The sequence below is a fragment of the Sesamum indicum genome, linkage group LG6, assembly GCF_026168435.1.
Source record: "Sesamum indicum cultivar Baizhima isolate 11 linkage group LG6, ASM2616843v1, whole genome shotgun sequence".
Classification (NCBI taxonomy): domain Eukaryota; kingdom Viridiplantae; phylum Streptophyta; class Magnoliopsida; order Lamiales; family Pedaliaceae; genus Sesamum; species Sesamum indicum.
The window spans coordinates 7,392,523-7,412,449 of record NC_142662.1 but is presented as its reverse complement, the minus strand read 5'-3'; the positions used below and the strand labels follow the sequence as shown (position 1 = coordinate 7,412,449).

General features: G+C 39.5%; 2 protein-coding genes across 3 annotated transcripts; both read left to right on the top strand.

The window, feature by feature from the left end:
- Positions 1-6,368: 6,368 nt before the first annotated feature.
- Positions 6,369-10,871, top strand: HDA2 (histone deacetylase 2). Its single transcript, XM_011083387.3, has 13 exons — positions 6,369-6,684; positions 6,852-6,907; positions 7,540-7,657; positions 7,908-7,970; positions 8,206-8,274; positions 8,343-8,509; positions 8,626-8,690; positions 8,809-8,855; positions 9,080-9,124; positions 9,219-9,269; positions 9,486-9,572; positions 10,160-10,247; positions 10,344-10,871. Exons 1-13 carry the CDS (start codon positions 6,403-6,405, stop codon positions 10,448-10,450), a joined length of 1,245 nt encoding a protein of 414 aa, XP_011081689.1. The 5' UTR covers positions 6,369-6,402; the 3' UTR covers positions 10,451-10,871.
- A 519-nt stretch (positions 10,872-11,390) lies between these two features.
- Positions 11,391-18,730, top strand: LOC105164676 (K(+) efflux antiporter 6). Of its 2 annotated transcripts, XR_848047.3 has the most exons (21): positions 11,391-11,951; positions 12,305-12,348; positions 12,787-12,845; positions 12,958-13,036; positions 13,229-13,290; positions 13,371-13,446; positions 13,533-13,607; positions 14,256-14,327; positions 14,429-14,512; positions 14,778-14,846; positions 14,938-15,015; positions 15,306-15,394; positions 15,779-15,875; positions 16,021-16,074; positions 16,357-16,452; positions 16,580-16,768; positions 16,849-16,926; positions 17,082-17,126; positions 17,674-17,763; positions 17,889-18,252; positions 18,412-18,730. XR_848047.3 is itself a non-coding variant. In XM_011083389.3 (20 exons), exons 1-20 carry the CDS (start codon positions 11,717-11,719, stop codon positions 17,967-17,969), a joined length of 1,752 nt encoding a protein of 583 aa, XP_011081691.1. In that variant the 5' UTR covers positions 11,391-11,716; the 3' UTR covers positions 17,970-18,730. The 2 variants fall into 2 exon arrangements, 1 of the variants encoding a protein (XP_011081691.1); XM_011083389.3 differs by having other exon boundaries at positions 17,889-18,730.
- Positions 18,731-19,927: the final 1,197 nt, after the last annotated feature.

Sequence of the window (19,927 nt, the reverse complement as noted above, 5' to 3'; positions counted from 1 at the left end):
CAGCTCAGTTTTGGTAAGACAGGAAAATAGAGAACACCGCCCGGTGCACTATGTTAGTAGGATGCTGCAGGGGGCCGAATCCACGTACTCCCAGATTGAAAAATTGGCCCTCTCTTTAATCACTGCAGCCAGAAAGTTGAGGCCGTATTTTCAGTCGCACCAAGTGGTGGTGTTGACGAATCACCCCTTGAAACAAGTATTGTCGAGTCTAGAGCTCTCCGGAAGAATGGTCAAGTGGCTGTAAGGTTGAGTGAATTCGGCGTCAAATTTCACCCCAGGTCAGCCATTAAAGCGCGGGTGCTAGCTGACTTTATCGTAGAGCTGGCACATGATGAAGCAAGTATTTCTATGCCTTCATGGACTCTAGACGTTGATGGATCGTCAACGACGACGGGGAGTGGGGCCGGAATAATTTTAGAGAGCCCTGATGGTGATAAATTCGAGTATGCTATAAAGCTGGAATACCCCTCGTCGAACAATGAAGCGGAATACGAGGCATTCTTAGCAGGAGGTGAGTTAGCTTTAGGCGCGGGGGCAAGGAAGGTTATCATTTATAGCGACTCACAGTTGGTGGTCAACCAGATCCAAGGTTCATTTGAGACCCGAGATGAAAAAATGGCTAAGTATTCGTTGAAAGCAAAAAATCTACTTGAAAAGTTTGAAGAAGCCTCTGTTATCCAGGTGTCGAGGACGGAAAACGCCGTAGCTGACCAACTAGCTAAACTAGCAAGTTCGATGGCAGCCATCCGAAGCAGAAAAATCACTTTTCTCTCTTCTGAAAGAGCCGCGATAGAGGAGAAAGAGGAGATCATGTGCGCTGACCCATCACCTCCGAGCTGGAAGGAAGAGATCGTCAATTTCCTAACTAATGGAGCCGTACCAGAGAACCAAAAGGAGGCGAAGGCCTTGAGAGAAAAAGCATCCCGCTTTGTCATGATGGATGGAGAATTGTACAAACGCGGTTTCTCACTGCCTCTCTTAAAATGCCTAACTCCCGAAGAGGGAAATTATGTCTTACGAGAGATACACGAGGGAATTTGCGGAAACCACATCGGAGGAAAAGCCTTAGCGGGAAAAGCCCTCAGGCAGGGTTTCTTTTGGCCAACGATGCTCTCCGATGCGCATGGGTTGGTAAGGCGATGTCGGGCGTGCCAAGAACATGCAAACATTAGTCACCAGCTGGCAGCGCTGATGCATCCCCTGGAAACCCATGCCCCTTTGATCAGTGGAATATGGATCTTGTTGGGCCATTTCCGCAAGCTACAGGACAAAGAAAATTCTTGATCGTAGCAGTGGACTATTTTACAAAGTGGGTAGAGGCCGAACCGTTAGCGAAAATATCAGAAAAAGAAGTGATCAAGTTTCTATGGAAGAACATCATATGTCGCTTTGGCATCCCCCGCGCTCTAATTTCCGACAATGGGACTCAGTTTTCAGGGAATAAACTTAAGGACTGGTGCAAGGGATTCGCGATCAAACAATTCTTCAAATCGGTTAGTAATCCCCAAGCAAATGGGCAGACGGAAGTCACCAATCGGACGATCCTTCAACATTTAAAGACGCGGCTGGAAAACGCAAAGGGGGCATGGGTGGACGAGCTCCCCAGTGTCTTATGGGCGTATCGAACGACACCGAGGACTCCCACGGGAGAATCCCCGTTCAACCTAACTTACGAGACGGACGCTGTGGTACCCCCGGAAATAGGAGAACTTAGTTGGTGAGTGAGATATTACAGCCCAGACTCCAACGAGTAAGGATTGAGGATGAACCTAGATTTTGTTGAAGAAGCCAAAGAAAAAGCCGCAATCCGGGCTGCCGTGTATAGAACTAGAATGGCTAAGGCATACAATGCAAGAGTCGGGCCAAGAAACTTTCAAGTAGGAGACCTAGTGATGCGAAAAGCCGAGGCCTCGAGTCCCATTGGGAAGCTGGACCCCAAATGGGAAGGTCCCTACAAAGTTGTAGAGGTGGCGAGTGCGGGAGCTTACAAGTTGCAATAGATCGATGGGAAGAACATCCCTCGCACATGGAACATCAAAAATCTGAAGAAGTATTACTGTTAAGTTGTCTGAGTAGATAGAGTTACTTTTTGAACAATTTGTAATAGAGGGCGAAGTAGAAGTTTAACGTTTCCCCCTTCCCCCCCCCCGATGACCCTTGCAAAACCCTTGTAATTCGTACTCAAGTAATGAAGTTAATTTTCCTGCAGTAGTTAATCTTTTCGACAAGGGGACTATGGATCTTTGTGAGGCCCCCTTGAGCCATTACTTGCCCCGGGACCCCTAAATGAAAGTCCATCAAAGATCTCCCTCCAGCGATGTTGTCCCCGAAAAATTTTGCCCCCCCTAAATAAAGTTGGCAAAAACCCAACTCTGGGACTCGAGCAAAACCATCCCTCGAGGCGACATCCAATCAAAATACTTTGTGTAAGAGAAGGCAAACTCGTTCAAGAAACGTACAAGGCAAACAAAATAAAAGCCGAATACCTAAATTACTACAATCACGAATCAAAGTCGATTACAAGCCGGATGTCGAAGACTAAATAATAAATCCACTTACATGCCGATAATAAATCCTAGGAAACACATGGAAAACTACGAAACTTCTAGACTTAGGGGGCTCAACCTTCGGCAACTTCCACCACCTCCTCTTCACCCTCCGACACCTTGGGATCAAGGAGTCCAATGTCCTCCTCAACAATTCGGCCTTTCTCGCGAAGGGTCCGACGAAGGACTCGACGACACCTTCAAATAGCATCGTCATAAATTGGAGCTGCCCGGTCAGTTAAGATTGTCTCAAACTCCTCCAGTTCCTGGAATTTCGAAACTGCCTCCCTTTGAGTCTTAGCAATAAAAGCAACACCGGAGGGCGAAGATAAAAATTTCTTCCCACTGGAGACCTCGCGCTCAAATCGACGCTCCCAAGAAGCAATATTCCCTAAAGCCTCATCCCTCTCTTCCTTGAGCCGGGAAAAGTCGCCTTCCCGCTGCTCCAAAGCAGCCTCCAAACGCTTCATTTCGGCCAATCGGGCAGCTCGTCGATTTTTAGCGGCCGTTGTCACAACCAGAGCCTGCAAAAATAAAATAGACTAATCAAAACCAATGGAATCACACAAAGTAGTTGGGTAAAAAGCACGATACAAACCCGAGCCATAGTCTTAGCTAGCAGCTCGTCCATCTGCATATCCGAGAAGTCCGCCACCTGACCTAAGTCTTCTTCACTCACGACGCCTCGGGTGCGGCTCTAATATGACGAAGGGCCTCCCGCTTGGCTCACCCCTGCATCACGAGTATCGGCGTCTGCCACTGAAACGGCACCTCTCTACCTCTTTGGAGGGGGGGAAGGACCAACCATGGGAGTGGGGAGTGAACCAGAATGGCCACTGCCAGTTGAGACCCCATGAGGTGCGACGGACACGGAGCTCCCCACCTGTGGCGGTGCCGACTCTTGGTCACGTTTCTTCTGCTCCCTAACCGCCGCCTTTCGGGCACGCATGGCGTCGATCTCAAGCTTTCTTACCTGAAACACAATAAATTTAGCACAAAAAAATCCAAATCAAGTTCATGAAAAGACAAAAATACATAAAGAAATGTTGCGGATCAACTTAAACGTCGTATGACAATTACAAGAAAATACCAGAAGGAGAATAGTGGGCGATGTCCACCACGCGGCTAAACAACCCCGCCGCCATAAACCACTGACGCAATTTTTCAAACTCCTTACGATGAGTAATCTTGATAGGCGAGCTACTCCACTCCGAGGCAAAGCCCCAACCATCATCTCTAATGTAGAAAAATTTTTCCTTCCAAGGACCCTTAGAAGAAACAAACCCGTCCAAAAACCTACAAGCTTTTTGTGGAGTGAAGTAAAAATACCGCCCGTCATCAGAAGAGACAGACACTTCCGCCACGTGGCTGACGGTCCATAAAGCGTGAAAGCTTTCTAGTGTTATCGGAAGCCCCAACTCTAATAGACGACGTCGCCAACCCTCGAAACACATAAACGAATTCAGCGTAAATTGGCTAACACAAATGTCGTAGCTCCGAATCACCTTGACAAGTAAGGGATGAGGAGGAATGGAAAATCCGTTATCAAAATAGGCAGTGTAAACAGTGAAACACCCAGCAGGAGGATCCGTGATCCTTCGACCCCGAGAGGGAAGAATAAACTTATGCGCAGAGGGTACCCTATAAGTCACGCGAAGGCCGGCTAACTGCTCTCTAGTCAGAGAGCTGTCGCAAGTACCAATATCCACCGTGCGACAACGAGGAATGCGGTAACCAGGAGCGCCCGGACGTCTCCCATCAACCCCCAATGCCACAACTACGCTCGGTCGGGCGGACACCTGGGTAATCTCTGCCTCACTATCGCTTTCAACTTCCTCCCCTTCACTTTCAGTCTCCTCATCCTCACTGACGACCTCATCGTCAGTCTCACATCGCTCGGAGCTAGGCGCCCCATCTGATGCTATGTCATCACATTGTTCGCTACGCCTAAACTCCCTCAAATTCAACTCAAAATCAGACAAATCCTCTAAATTCTCACCTGAGTTAAAAGAAGGACACTTAGGCAAACTCATAATCGCGGCAATATGGTCGGGGGAGTAGCCTTCTAAATACGGAGGAAGATCATCCCAAACTTTTCCAGCAGGAGAAATAAAGTCCGAAAATTCTCCTCTACCGAAACCCATGATCGAAACACCCGGAGGCGGAGCATCGCCCTCCCAGCCCGAGGCGCCGCCTCGAGCTGAAGGGCGCCCGAGGCCCCCCTTCCAGCTCGAGGCCGCGCCTCGGTCCGACAACGGTGCGTCCCCCACCTTCGCCTTACCCTCCCTTCCGTCGGGCATATCGTCACCCGTCGACTACTCTCACATTCACCTTCTCCACTCCACATCTCAATCAAAGAAGCAAGAAATAAGCAAGTACACCAAATGAAAAGGGAAGCAAAAATTTAACCAAGGAAGTTACCTTTGCTAGCCATGTGGAGAAGTTTGGAAGTAGAGATGCAAATGGAAAGAGGGCAAATGCAAGGGAAAAAGAGTGTAAGTATGTGGCTAGGAGGCAATTAATAGCCCCCAACCACCCACCCACTCTTATTTATTATTTGTACTTAGTTTTCTTTAGTGTTTACTCTCGCACAAAATATTACACCAGCAAGTGCATATTCCTTCCGAGAGTGGGGGGGGGGAGCTGTATGCTATACATTAGTAAAAAATACATATAAAATTGTAAGGGCAAAAAAGTAATTGGATATGTAGGAGACACACCATAAGTAAATACAACCCATCACACCGTATAATTGCCAATACCACTATAAATACCAAAATACTAATTTTTTAATTCAAATTACTATTCATTGATTAGACATCACTCTCTTGAGAAGAGCACCCCTTTACGGAAATTGTATTCCCCCTGATGCGTAATCCCGTCGTGGTAAAAATCCCAATTTCATCATTTAGCAGAAAATTCTTGACCACATCAATACTAATAAATAGTAATTTGGTTTCAACCCACAAAATGATTATAAACTTCATAATTCTCATTTCTAATCAAATTAAAATTAATGTTGATGTAGAAGCCACCGCCTTAAATCATAATCTCCAACTTGCGTGTTTTATGTTTGATTCGTACTAATAATTCAAACCCGACGATTCACGTAATTTTTATATTCGATTAATTAAAGTTACATCAACAATTTACGTAAAATCATACGATTTAATAAAAATTATAAATACGTTATCGGGTTCGTGTTTTTTTCAATATGTTGGATCACACCCGACTTATCTGACCCGATTATCTGAATTATTAATTATAGATTTCTAATTTCGCTTGATAATTATTTAAACAACACGTGGTTTTGTATAATTCAGTAGAATTGACTTATGTAAATACAAGTTGATACACTTTATAAGATATGTCATCTATTCCTATCAAATTGCACTCTAAAACTCTTATAACTTTGATCTTAATACTATTTTAAGTATCAAAAAGTTTAAACTAAAAGTTTTCTGTATGGGCTAATCATTACTAATCCAACTCGAAATATTCATTCAGATTCATATTCCACATCATGGTCAAATCATAATTAAATTATTGCTAAATCAACTCTAAGTGGCTAAAGAGAGTTATTTAATTTTTTATTATATGAAAAAAGAAAATTTATATTAATATAATTTTTTTAAATATATTAATAATATTATTAATATATTTAAAAAAATTATATTAATATAATTTTTCTTTTTTATATAATAAAAAATTAAATAACTCTGACTAAAAACCTCGACCGGAAACAAGGTATATTTTTATTCATGAGATGTATTACAAATATCAGTTTTTGATTTTTTATTTATAAAATAACACACACAATTCGGTCAGCCAGTCAACACTCAAAGACAAGGCAACTATGCCTCAGCCTCGCCATGGCACATACACCACGTGGCAATTCCTGGCACCCATCCAGAACAATTCTGCTGCTTCCCCACCGATCAAATCCTTCGCCAACCTCCACCTCCTGCACCTCCTTCAGTCAATCAATAACGCCTTTTCCGGCACCACAATGGGTACTCCGTCTTCAACGAACCGCGACTCTTCCAACGCCACTACATCCGAGAGCGGCGGGGTTGAGTCCGAACGCCGCAATCGAATTCTCTCGAGCAAACTCTACTTCGATGTGCATGCTTCTAAGGTAAAACCTAATATCTGTTGAGGACGAAAGTTTTGGCTATTTTGCAATTGGATGGGGCGAAATTTTAATTGTATGTCTTTTGGTGCTTCTTGGAGTGGAGGAATGGCCAATTTTGAGTTGACTTATCTCGTTTCTTCTTCAGTTCATCTTATTATTTTTGTTTTTAGGTTCCACTAATTTATTCATCGTCGTATGATATCGCCTTTCTCGGCATTGAAAAGATGTGAGTAATCTACTTTGTTCCGCACTTTTACTTTTGATTAATTTAACTCCTGACTGACAAAATAAGGAAATTCAGTTCTCGTGTTTGTGTAAATGCATTGTGTAGCTACTGTAGAGATTATGTGAAAGTATGGCGATGCAATTGACGTCTGACACTCTAAATAACTGTCAGTTGAAAAACCTCGCAGATGAATTTATTTTTTCTCTAATTTTGACGAAATCTTATACGTTTAATAGTGTCAGACTCATCATGTGACAAAGGCGAGACTTCTATGGCTTCAGGGCAAAAGAAAGACAATTTGCCATGTCTCAAAAGTGGATTTTCCTCTGATAATTCTTAAGGCACATACGTCTTTTACAAAGGACCTTATGGTTTCTCTCAGTTATATACAAATTGATGTTCCTCATGTTGTTTTTCGACATGGTTTCTATCACTTGTTGGCATAGTCTGATTCCATGTATCTTTTAAAATAGTAATGCTGATGCCTGAGGATGTTTGAAGTGCTTAAAACAACTTGTTTAAATGAAAATAAGAAATGACACATTCTTGTTAAAAGATATTCAGTTCTAAGTTTTCCACCATGTGGTTGCAGAAGTAACTGTTCTCAATCATGTTATTGTTGAAAATTTCAGGCATCCTTTTGATTCTTCTAAATGGGGTCGCATCTGCCGCTTTCTAATTGCTGAGGGTCTTCTGGACAAAAAGCACATAGTTGAACCTCTTGAGGCTAAAAAGGAAGACCTCCTAGTGGTATCCGTTCGTTATTCAAGCATTCTTGGTGTTTTTTTGGCATATGGGCCTGGTTGATATGCGTGTGACAATACACTTTATTGTTTTAAGGTTGAAGAGCTTTTTTTGGGTGTGCATAAGTGGAAAACAAGGAACTGGTCAACATACTACTCCATTTCTCCAACATTTTAACATATTCCTCTCATACATGCAGCAGTAGTTCTTATATATGCCAGATCTCATGATTTTTATCTTGTGATATTGATAACAGGTGCATTCAGAATCGTACTTGGACAGTCTTAAAAGCAGCTCCATTGTCTCCACAATAGTTGAGGTAGAGTTTTATGCTGTTACCAGAGGTTTTCTCTAGATAGGAACCTTCAGACATTTTCATAATGATATTCAGAAACTCATTCTTTCTCTAATTTGACTGATAATTGTCTATGAGCAGATGGTTTGATAAATTAGTTGATTTGAGATGAAAATTAGTTTTGTTTCCTCAAAGTAGACACTTCTTCTTTACCATTTAAGTTTTTACTTCTTCACAAGTTGGTGATTGCAAAATTTAGGTTCCTCCTGTAGCAGTATTGCCAAACTGTCTGGTGGATAAGCATGTTCTTTACCCATTCCGCAAACAGGTCATGCTCACCTTCCCTCCTTTAATTAATCTTTGCAACCAGTTTGCTAAAGCTACACTTAACCACAGGTTGGGGGAACCATTTTGGCTGCTAAGCTTGCAAAAGAACAGGGGTGGGCTATCAATGTCGGTGGTGGATTTCATCATTGTTCAGCAGAAAAAGGCGGCGGATTTTGTGCTTATGCTGACATCACTCTCTGCATTTACTTTGCTTTTGTCCGTTTAAATATTTCACGGTATTAAAATGCAATTCACCATAGAATACATAATAGGAGGTTCTAATTTTTTGATCCTTCTTCAAGATGAGCCCTTGACTTATTTGTTACACTCATTACTTGTAATCAACAAACAGGGTGATGATAATAGACCTAGATGCGCACCAAGGAAATGGCCATGAAAAGGATTTTTCTGATGACAGTACGGCATTCTGACTTTCTTCACTTACCTCTCCAATGCTTTGGTTTTCACTGTGGCCTTTTATATATGGACTTGTGTCTTTGCAAACTTTTTTTTTTCTTTTTTTGTGCATGTGCAGGAAGAGTCTACATTCTTGATATGTACAATCCAGATATATATCCATTTGTAAGTTATCTCAGGCTTTACCCATCACAATCCTTGTGTCTTTGCCTTGAAAGTCCAAACATGAAAAAGAGACCATGGAAAAGAGATCTTAGCAAGTTTACCAATTTGTTTGTTTAGTATAAAGTATGCCATTCAGATTTGTAAAATAGATAAATATACCAGAGGTTGAAATGTCACCATCAACTTAACCTCTTTTGTTTTTTTTTTGGGTTTTAAATGTGAAGGATTATGAGGCCAGGAGATACATCAATCAGAAAGTTGAAGTGGCAGTAAGAATGAAATTGTATATTTGGAGTGAAATAAAGTACCTCTTTTCCTACTTTACTGGAACTATTATGTGTTTTCATTACTGTATGGTAACAGAGTGGAACAACAACAAGTGAATATTTATCAAGACTTGATGGAGCACTCAAGGTATGTGGTTGCTTTCCACCTTTTCTACTTATCAGATTGGTTATTTCGGATAAGTCATTAAGTACATTGATCTTGGATGATAAATGTTGTATGTGTCTGTGTTATTTATTTATTTATTTTTCCTGAAGAAATTGGATCCTATTGTATTGCTCTAAATCGTGAAATTTCTATCTTCCATCGGGATATTAGACTGCATATTTTCTACTGAACTTGTAGGTTGCTGCTGGTGCATTTGACCCTGAATTGATCATCTACAATGCTGGAACTGATGTTCTGGATGGAGATCCTTTGGGTAGGTTGAAGGTAAGCCGTTGATCTGTACTATTCTTATAAATTTTTCGACTTGTGTTTTTTCTCTTGCTCTTTCTTTGGTCAAGTTATGGTTAACTTTTCACATCAATAACCTTGGGGTTTGAAGTCATTATCATATACAGGGTGGTTTAGGAACCGAAAGGATAACATTCCCATAAAGGGAGGACAATATGGAAGATGAATAGCTGCAAGCCTTTTATTAAGCCATCATCAGTTCTAATTGTGTTTAGAATATTATGTAACTAGAAATTACTGACCTTTTGCTAGTTTCTTTTGGATTATTGGTTTTGGGGGTTGTAACTGGTTCACTCATTGTGCTATCATTCAGTTCTCTTGTGTTCATCCATTTATGCTTTTGCTTGTCGATATGCATCTAGTTAAAGAACAGATGTCTTGTATAGTAACTTTGACTGTATTCTGCTTGTGTAATGGTGTGAAGCGGGACTCTCTTATTTAAAAAAAAAAAAGCATGAGCAGAAGGAGTGTAGAGACATTTTGGAGGAATTTTATCTGCCGTGTCACGAACATGTCATTTGTCCATAGTGCTGTAACTGTAACATGTGCAAAAATGCTTGCAGATCAGTCCCAATGGAATTGCCGCGAGAGATGAAAAGGTTTTCATGTTTGCTCGCGAGAGGGATATTCCTCTTGTCATGCTTACATCAGGTTTTGATTTCTTCTTCCGAAATTGATGATGGATTTTATTTACTTTTTCCTGTCGAATACAGTCAGTGGCATCTCTGACCTGCTTCTGTGTTTCAGGTGGTTACATGAAGTCCAGTGCTAAAGTAATAGCAGATTCGATCACAAATTTGGCAAAGAAATCTTTGATAAGCATGGAGAGTGTACAAGATATAACAATCACATGAAGATCTATTCAGACTCCATGGAGAACTTGAAAAGCAATGCCGGTCAGGTCTAGTCATAGTACACTCTTAACAACAATTAGAGAGAGAGAAAATCTGCGAGTAACTTCGTGCTCGGATGGTATGGCACTGGATATTACATACTAAAGCAGCAAAGCTTGCGGCCCTTGGAGGATGGTGACTTGTACGTAAGAATATGAAGTATCCTATACTCGTGTATTGATGAGAGTGACTGACTTGAGGTTCTGATCCATGACTTTCTACTTGGTTTCATAAAATCAAGCTGAAAAATTCGTATTTAGTATGTACATATGAATGACGAAAATGGTAGCTGATACCCACTAAATCATATTTTAGGGGTCGTTTTATGCAATCTCCAACATTATTAAGTGGAACATTTATTGGAGTTTTATCATCTGTACCATATCTTCATGTTTTGTCTATTTTCTCTATTCGAGTCCATCGCAAGTGTGATATTGTTGGCAGACTTTTGGATTCAATTGATAGACTAACTGAAGAATCATGTCATAACTGGTATCATCTGTAACTTATTATTAAGAGATATTATTTTTTGGTTAATTTTTAATTAATGAATTATCTTTAACTTTTTATTATGATTTTTCATAACTGCTTTTGGAAGTTATCTTTTTCTTTTTTCACATGCATTTTTTTTTTAATTTCTCCAACAACATATAGTATCATTGTTTGTTAATATTTTTTCATAAATCAAAATATTTATATTATCACATTATCTTATAACATTTTTAGGTATATTTTTATTCTACAAAAACAAAGAATACAGTTTATTTAAATATTTTATTTTAAAATCGATATAGACGTGTCACACATACTTGGTATCCGATTATTAGTGATTTTTTGGAGGGTTCAGTCATATTCATAATATCATAACTCTTTGGAAGAAAAAAGAAAGAAAAGCTCACGTGTTAGTGTTACCCATAAAAACATCCCCTTTATACACCTCACCTCTAATCTATTGTACTTCATTAACCACTGCATTAATCCATTGCACTTCAAATCAAACATTATATATACAAGAGACAGATTAATTACGATTTTGTACGCTCTCCCAACTCTCACTGAACTCTGTCTCTACACAAAGCTTGTGCAGGTACTATCATTTATACCTGCGGTACATCCTGTGCACAGGGACAAGACAACCGGACAAACCGACACACGCCGCGCCGAATTATCTGTCCCTTGAGCGCGCGGGGGCCTGCCCGACGTGCGCCGCCGGCGCGCTATTGCCAAATGAGTAGATCATTAGCCACCGCCATTCTGGTCTTCGTGGCTCTGGTCGCCACTACAGCGTCGTTGGTCGCGTCCGAAGATTCGAAGTTGATTGAAGAAGGTGCAGTTTACGCCGCCAATGCAACCGGCATCGAGTCCACTGGTAATAAGACTACGCCCAAGGAGGACACATTTGCTGATATGATCGATCGCGCGCTTGAGAAGGAGTTCACGGAGAATGAAGATCAGAATCAAGGTTTGCTTAGATCTCTATTTTTTGGCCGTTTTTACTTGTCTTGCTTAACTTTCATTTCTTGGATATGGTTTTATGTTACCTTTGTTGATGTTTAATTAGGGTTTGCATTGAGGTTTGTTTGGTTTAGTTCTCCATTCTTTTTCTTATGTGATTTTCTTACTGTGTGCTTAGACTTTATAGATTAGGGTTCCGAATTGAGCGGCTTATTACGCCTTATGAGAAATCTGGGGGCGCATCTTGAATTTATTGTTTTACATGGAAGAATCTAATTATTTATTGGAGTTTCTGTATGACTAAGAGAAGTTGGATTGCCAGTAGATCACCTCTAAATAAGACTTTATTTAATTTGGCAGCAAATGATGCTGGTAGCTTCAACAATAGTGTGGCTGAGCAGCAGGTTTGTGGCATTTAACCTTCTTAACTTTTTTGATATTGTTGTTTCTGCAATTCTTTGTATACCCTTCTTACCATGTTTAAGAGGGGATACTGACTGCAATTGCGGTCTATTACCATTGTCCATTGTTCTCAGGACTCTATGCCTTTTGCAAAATGTGTTGTGAATTTGAAAACAATTGGAAATCAATCTTTTCTTTTAAGATAGTAAATATAATAATGAGTACAAAACAGTTCTACTCTATCTGTTCCAGGAAAATTAGATAATGGTGTATTCTCATGTCCAGATATGGTATGGAAACTGACATCTCTATCTGAATTGACTTAGCCAGTCTACTGTTATTTATCAGAAAGCTTGAGTTGCATGATGCTAGGTTCTCCTATGCAAATGTATGGGGAACTTTTTGCTGTATTTCTGGCTTATTTTGTTTACAACAATCAGGCTGTATTGGAAACAGTAGCTAGAGTCAAGACAAAGAAAAATGAAACCAAAGAGGAAAAGTAAGCATTCGACCATTCACTTACAGATTTTTGTCACTAACATCTTCACTTGCTAATTTATTTAGTTTCCTCTCTATTTATCTGCTTTATTTTGCTTTCCTCATAATTGCAGATCCTTTAAACTTCATCAAGTTTTCAATCTAGATAATGACAATGGAGCTGAAGAGACCCCAACATTGATTGACAGAAAGGTAGTATAATTCGCTCCTTTATTTGCTTCCGTTGTCAAAATGTTTTCTTTAATGCTTTTCTAGCAACATTCTTATCTTTGAAACAAAAAGGTAAAAGGGAACAGAGAAATAAATAAGTTGAGTTATGCAATTGGAAATTATATTTAGAGAATCTGTGTGCATAAACAATTGAAAGTTTTATTACATGTCCAGGACAATGTGTTTATCATATCAAATTTCAAATCTAAGTACCCAGTGCTGCAGTTAGACTTGAGGTACGACCATTTTGAAATAATGGCCTCTATTCTATACCATGCTTGCTGGTTCTATATTACCTGCCATGGTGATTTTTCAGGCTCATATCAGATCTGGTTGTTGTCATTGTGTCTGCAACTGGCGGTGGAATTGCTTTTGCTTGTGCTGGACAACCGGTCTGATCTTCGACCTCTGTTTTCTGAGTGTTTAAGCATATTTCTTTCAACTACTTTATCTTCTGATTCTCAGAAATGCCCTGCAGGTTCTTACTGGATACTTATTAGCGGGATCAATCGTTGGACCTGGAGGTTTTAATGTTATCAGTGAAATGGTGCAGGTATGTAACTATAGAAAGTTATCATTGAAGCTAAATGTGCTAGTTTGTATTTTAGACATCTTTTTTCTTGCGCTTTAGGATGATGATGGTGTTGATTTCACTCACAAATCGAATTTGCTACAAGTATGCAGGAGGCTTTTTTTATGATAGCGGACATTATATACCTCTCTATGGAAAGATGAATGCTGTGGCTTGATTTCCATGGAGGGAAGATGTGGTTATTAGGAAGTTTTCTGTTTTGTTCGACTCAGTATAGAATGGAACAATGCTATTGGTCATTGCCATCTAACTTTAAATTGATTTTTACAAGTATTGTTTAGCGAGTTGAACCGAGAAGAGTATGCTTGAGCACAGTTGTGATTTTTTTTTGGGAATATTGCAATCTCTATTAACGCTATGAGAAGCCAAGATAAGTTATTTTTTATATTATATATGAGTGACTCTGCCCTGGATAATTAAGCAAGAAATCATTTAACTGGTCTATATATATTTCATGACTGCTCCATTCTCTAATTATATAGAATGTTTTTTTGTTCTAGTTTTTGGTTATGCTTGAATATAGACACTCAAATGTGAATTTTACTATGTGATGCAGTGATTTTTAGAAGAGTAAAAGTTTCTTCATCCTAATGTAACTGGTGCATATAGGTCGAAACAGTAGCCCAATTTGGTGTTATTTTCCTGCTTTTTGCTCTGGGCCTGGAGTTCTCCACGACCAAGGTTAGCTGTTGCTATGTGTTGCTTTTGGATGATGGATTACTGTCCTCTTTTTTTAAGGTACAACTATTGCTGTAGGCTAATTATGTGATCATGTATTACAGCTGCGAGTTGTTCGTGCAGTTGCTGTTCTTGGAGGGCTAGTCCAAATACTCCTCTTCATGTGCCTGTGTGGAATTATAGCCTCGGTGCGACCATCACTTGTGTTTTAGTTACTATATATATATATGTGTGTGTGTGTGTGTGTGTAATGGGAACAATAGTTTTTTCTTAAATGCAAAAGATTTAGAAAGCCTGCTTCATTTACAGTCACTCTGACAGAAAGCTATCTTCCTGTGGCTTAGTTATTTTTGGTGACCTACTTTATTTGTTATATTGGGAGCCAATTTTTCCCTTTTTTTTTTTTTATGTGCTGGAATTTGAAGCCTGTGATTTACACTTCATTGTTTGCAGTTATGTGGTGGTAGAGCTTCTGAGGGGGTATTTGTTGGTGCATTCCTGTCAATGTCATCTACAGCAGTGGTAAGCTCGGCACATTAATCACTTTGCTTCAGCAATTGTTGCCAGTATATTCCTAAAAAGTTTTCCCTTGTTAATGACTTTTTGAATGCAGGTGTATAAGTTTTTGATGGAGAAAAATAGTACTAGTGCTCTTCATGGCCAAGTGACTATCGGCACTCTGATTTTACAGGTATCTCGACTGTTGATTTTCTTTTAACGTGGGATTGTTTAATTACCATACTCCCGCAGAGGACAAATCTTTCTCAAGTTCTAATAAATCACCTTTCTGTGGCATTTTTCATTTTATTTTTATCTTAACTAAAGAATTTCATTTTTCTATATACGGCACAGCAGTTGAAGGCTTTGACTGAAACATGTACTGTTTTGTTCAGTTTTATATGCCCTGGATTTGTTTGAATATGAGCATACCTTGGCTTGAATGTTGACGCTTTTCTAAAATGTTATAAATCTTATTTTTAGGACTGTGCTGTGGGGTTACTGTTTGCTCTGCTTCCAGTCCTTGGTGGAACTTCGGGTGTTATGCAGGGTGTGATATCCATGACTAAATCGTAAGAACGATCTTTTCCTGTCCTCACAGACATGTGTTTCTTGAATGGCTGAAATATTGCTCTTTTCTTAAGAATATTTAGCATGTTTGTGAGTAATACAAAAAAAAAGATTTTTAAGGAAATTTTGTAAAAACTTAGTGCTTCAAGATTCTAACTTGTGATTAATTCCTGTTACCTATTGCATACATTTAGTAATGTGCTGGCTAGACGTGTGAATTGAATTAGAACACTTTGTAGCACTTTGAAGATAGACATTCTTCTTTTCTTTCTTCTTCTCTTTAGCTTTTCCTTGCATTGGACAAGTTGAAACTGCAATTATTTTTACCTTCAAGATCATTAAATCCTTGACCTGTTAAACATTATACTGATTAATCCATCAGCCAGGTTGGTGGTGTTGATTGCTTTCTTGGCAGTTTTATCGATACTGTCACGGACCTGTGTGCCTTGGTTCCTGAAACTTATGATAAGTTTGTCATCACAGGTAAAGCTGGAAGCTTTTGTTGTCATGTGTGTGTGTTTTTCTTAATCAAGGTGTGTGTCATTTACAAAGAGATTCCGCGTACGACAAGCTTGAGCAAGCTGTTTCAATTGTTTAAACTTACTGTGATATTGATCTCCTTTTGCAGACCAATGAACTTTATCAGTTGGCGTCAGTTGCATTTTGCCTACTCGTAGCTTGGGTTTGTTTCCTTTCCATTCTTTAGATCTCTTTGAACTTCTTCAAGGTCCCAATATGCATCTATAATTATATTTATACTCACTACATTGTGGAGATGATTATTTTCACTTGGACTTCTTGTGTTTTGCCGTTGATATCCCCGCACAACCGTGCCAAAAAAGAAACATTTACAGGAAAATAGCTTGCACATCTTGTCTCTGGTTGTTAATTTGTTACATAACTTCTGATCACTTAAATGGGCCAATAAATTGACTGGACCAATATCTACTGTCTTGTGGTTCAGTGTAGTGACAAGCTTGGTCTTAGTTTGGAATTGGGTTCATTTGCTGCTGGAGTGATGATAGCGACGACTGATCTTGCCCAGCATACACTGGAACAAGTAAGATCATTTGTAACAGTTATTCGATAGTTGGAACAGATTTACAACATATTTGCATGCATGTCGTCGGAATTACCATTTTCGCAATTCTTGGCTACATCTGATTGGAGGCTTGTTATTGGCACAGGTTGAACCCATTCGCAACATGTTTGCAGCTCTTTTCCTGGCAAGCATTGGGATGCTGATCCATGTTCATTTTCTGTGGAATCATGTAGATATCTTGCTTGCTTCAGTTATATTGGTGGTCATCGTTAAAACATTAGTAATTTCTGCAGTTGTCAAGGGATTTGGCTACAACAACAAGACTTCACTTCTTGTAAGATGCTACCTTGGTTATATGGTCAATGGATTTGTCTTATTTGTCAACAACATGACCCTGGTCCTTGAACTATGTAGGTAGGGATGTCTCTGGCACAAATAGGGGAATTTGCTTTTGTGCTGCTTAGTCGTGCCTCAAATCTTCATCTTGTTGAGGTAAATGCTTTTGTTATAGCTTAGGGAAATAATCTTACAACTCTCACTTGGGGCTGTTTTTATATTGGGGACGGAGTAGTTAAACCTATGTTGTAAACTCTGTAATGAGCATAATGAGATATCCTAATTTTTTGAGAAAATAATTTGCTTTTCAGGGTAAAGTGTACTTGCTGCTTCTTGGAACAACAGCACTCAGTCTGGTACGAAATCTTCTATCTTGCTTTATTTGGTTCATTATGTAATAATTTTTCATCCATGCTTTTATGTTGATGATAGCATAAGTTTGGAGGTTCCACTTACAATCTTCACTTAATTGTTAAATACACAACCTCAAATCTCAGGTTTCTTCTTGGTATCCAATCTTAGAGATGGATGAAAATAGAAATGATTAGATGTGAAAATGTTCGGCTGCTAGTTGTATTTTGGTGATCATTCATAGTGAATGAGATCCTTGCTTTTATTTTTCCAAGAGGAGATAAAAGTCTGTCTACTTGCCAGTTTTTATTATGTAACTTCGTGTGCCCCCCATTACCCACCCACCCCCCAACTCCCCCAATATCTGCAGTTGAGTTGGACGGTACTGGGTAACTTTCTGTTAATTTAATTGATAACTAGTGGGATATTAATAAGGATTGTTTGAACGGTTTGCTTATCATGAAAATCCATGCAAGACATTAGAACTGTAGGTCGAGGGCGATTGCTCCTTTCATATTCTAAAGTGGACCATTGACAACTGTACTTCTGCAGGTGACTACTCCATTGCTTTTCAAGTTAATACCAGCAGTTATGCACCTTGGTGTGTTGTTACGCTGGTTTGCACCTGACAGTCAGAATGAGGTAATAATTGCTTTTTTCAAGATCTTTTTATAGAATATTGAAATGAAACAATCTCAAGCACTTTTGGTCGCATTCAAACCTCTTCATTTCCTGAATTGTTTGTTCAAAATGATTTTCGCCTCCAGCTTGGATATAAAGGAGATAATATCCGCTCGGACAGTGCTAAACAGAGAATTGCTCTAATATCTAAGGATCTCTTTACATGACGGATGACAAACTTATTGAATTGTAATGGTTCCACATATTACCTTGGACAAAAGCTCCCTACTCCACCATCCGATGTCCTAAACAACTGGAGGACAGTGGGATTGGTCAATGAGTTCTTCTTTGTTCCCTAACAGCAAGTCTCTGTATGCAAGATCTCCTATACATCTCTAACCAAAATAGTGAAAGACTAAGCGTCATAAGCCTCAAAAACACCAAAGTCTCTCAAGGACGTAGTCTGACAGCTAGAGCCGCTAACAATTCAAAGGCATCACATTGGACAAGGTAATGCTACGCACTCTGGTTTCCATTCTGTTCCCTTGTTTCAGTGTGAAGTAATTTTCAGCTTATTCCATGTAATTCGGACGTGTATTCTTTCTTTTCTGTGGCCTTTGGTTCTTCTTCGTCTTCTTATTCTTCTTGCTTTTTTATTTCAACTTGTAGAGCTTTGATATGTATCATCTGCATTTAACTCAAACGGACATATGCTGTACAAAATGCTTGGGCTTACAATGAAGTTGAAGGAGGAACTTTCTGCTGTGGATATTCTTTTCCATCTTGTTTTTGAAAGTTGTTAGGTCTTGCATTTGTACTACTGCGACTTGGTGAGGATAAATAATACAACAACCGCAAGTATGATTACATTGAGCGCATAGATGGTACATAGAGCGTTAGGAAAAACCTGTTTTATACATTTTCTTTTTTGGCTGAAGCAGGTACTTTTGCTTTGGTTATCTAGAATGGCAGATTTTATATTATGGTATATTGAGGATTGATTAGGAGGTATCTTTTTATACATTCTCCTCCACAGAAGAGATAATTCTTGCTTAGTGTTTTAAATTGTTGGATACGACACAGCATGTTGGATCTGACGACTGAAGGGGCACATAATAACTCAGCTTTACAAATTTAAATCATAGTTTGACATTAAAACTCAACCTGGGAATCTCACATATCATATTCTATTCAATATGAGTGATCAGTTGGATACTCCGCTCGGTCCTCATTGTTGATGATGGTCAACAACCCTTTTGATCGGATTAATGTGAGTGTACTTTCATACTTAAGAGGACAGCCCGGCTCTAGGCTCAAAATTTCCTACGGTATCTTGAGTTCAAATTTAGGTGGGTGTGTGTGTGTGTAAAAAGAATAAAAATAAAGAAATAAATAAATAGGGGCTCTGAATATAGGCGGGGCCCTATATTGTTTATGGTTTGGGCCCATGAAGTACAATAGCCCCTCCATGGACACATTGGTGCTATGGGTCCACCAAAAAACAAGAGGCCTGTTTTCTGTTTATGGTTTTGAGGTGCATAAACAACACCGCACGTCCCTAACACACTCATTTTCTTATTCCTTATCTTTCTCTTTCTTTCTCTCTCTTCCGGTTACAACACAGACAAGCATTTGCAACTTGGGAAGTCGCCCTTTTATGTTACTTGTACGTAGAGTAGAGATGAAGATTACAAGAACAGGTATGGTACAGGCAGTCATAATAATCATTTGTTTGGATAAATTAATTGAAGGCAACAGGGGGTGGCCCCCTTTGACCTTTGGCATGCAATAATAAATTTACACCCGCAGAGGCATAAGATTTAATAGCCCAGGCAGGGGCACCGCCAGCCACCCAAGGGAATTTTCGTCCACTTCCCACAATATTTGCTTTGCTCAACTTGCACCACTATGTTATTGTAAAATGCAAATAGGTGGGGATGGGAATGGGGGTTCGCTAACTAACAAACAGCCACCATATGCAACAACCAACTAACCAATTTTGTTTTATTATAAGTTGAATTAATGATGATGACGAGATAGGGGGTTGGGGGTGAGTTGCAATGAGAATATGCAGTGCATGGGAATATAGGGATGACGCATGCATGCAAGGGTTGATGAAGGAGTAGGAGGAGGATTGTTGAGCACCCAACTCAACTCAACACTAAACGTCAAAAATGGTTAGTTA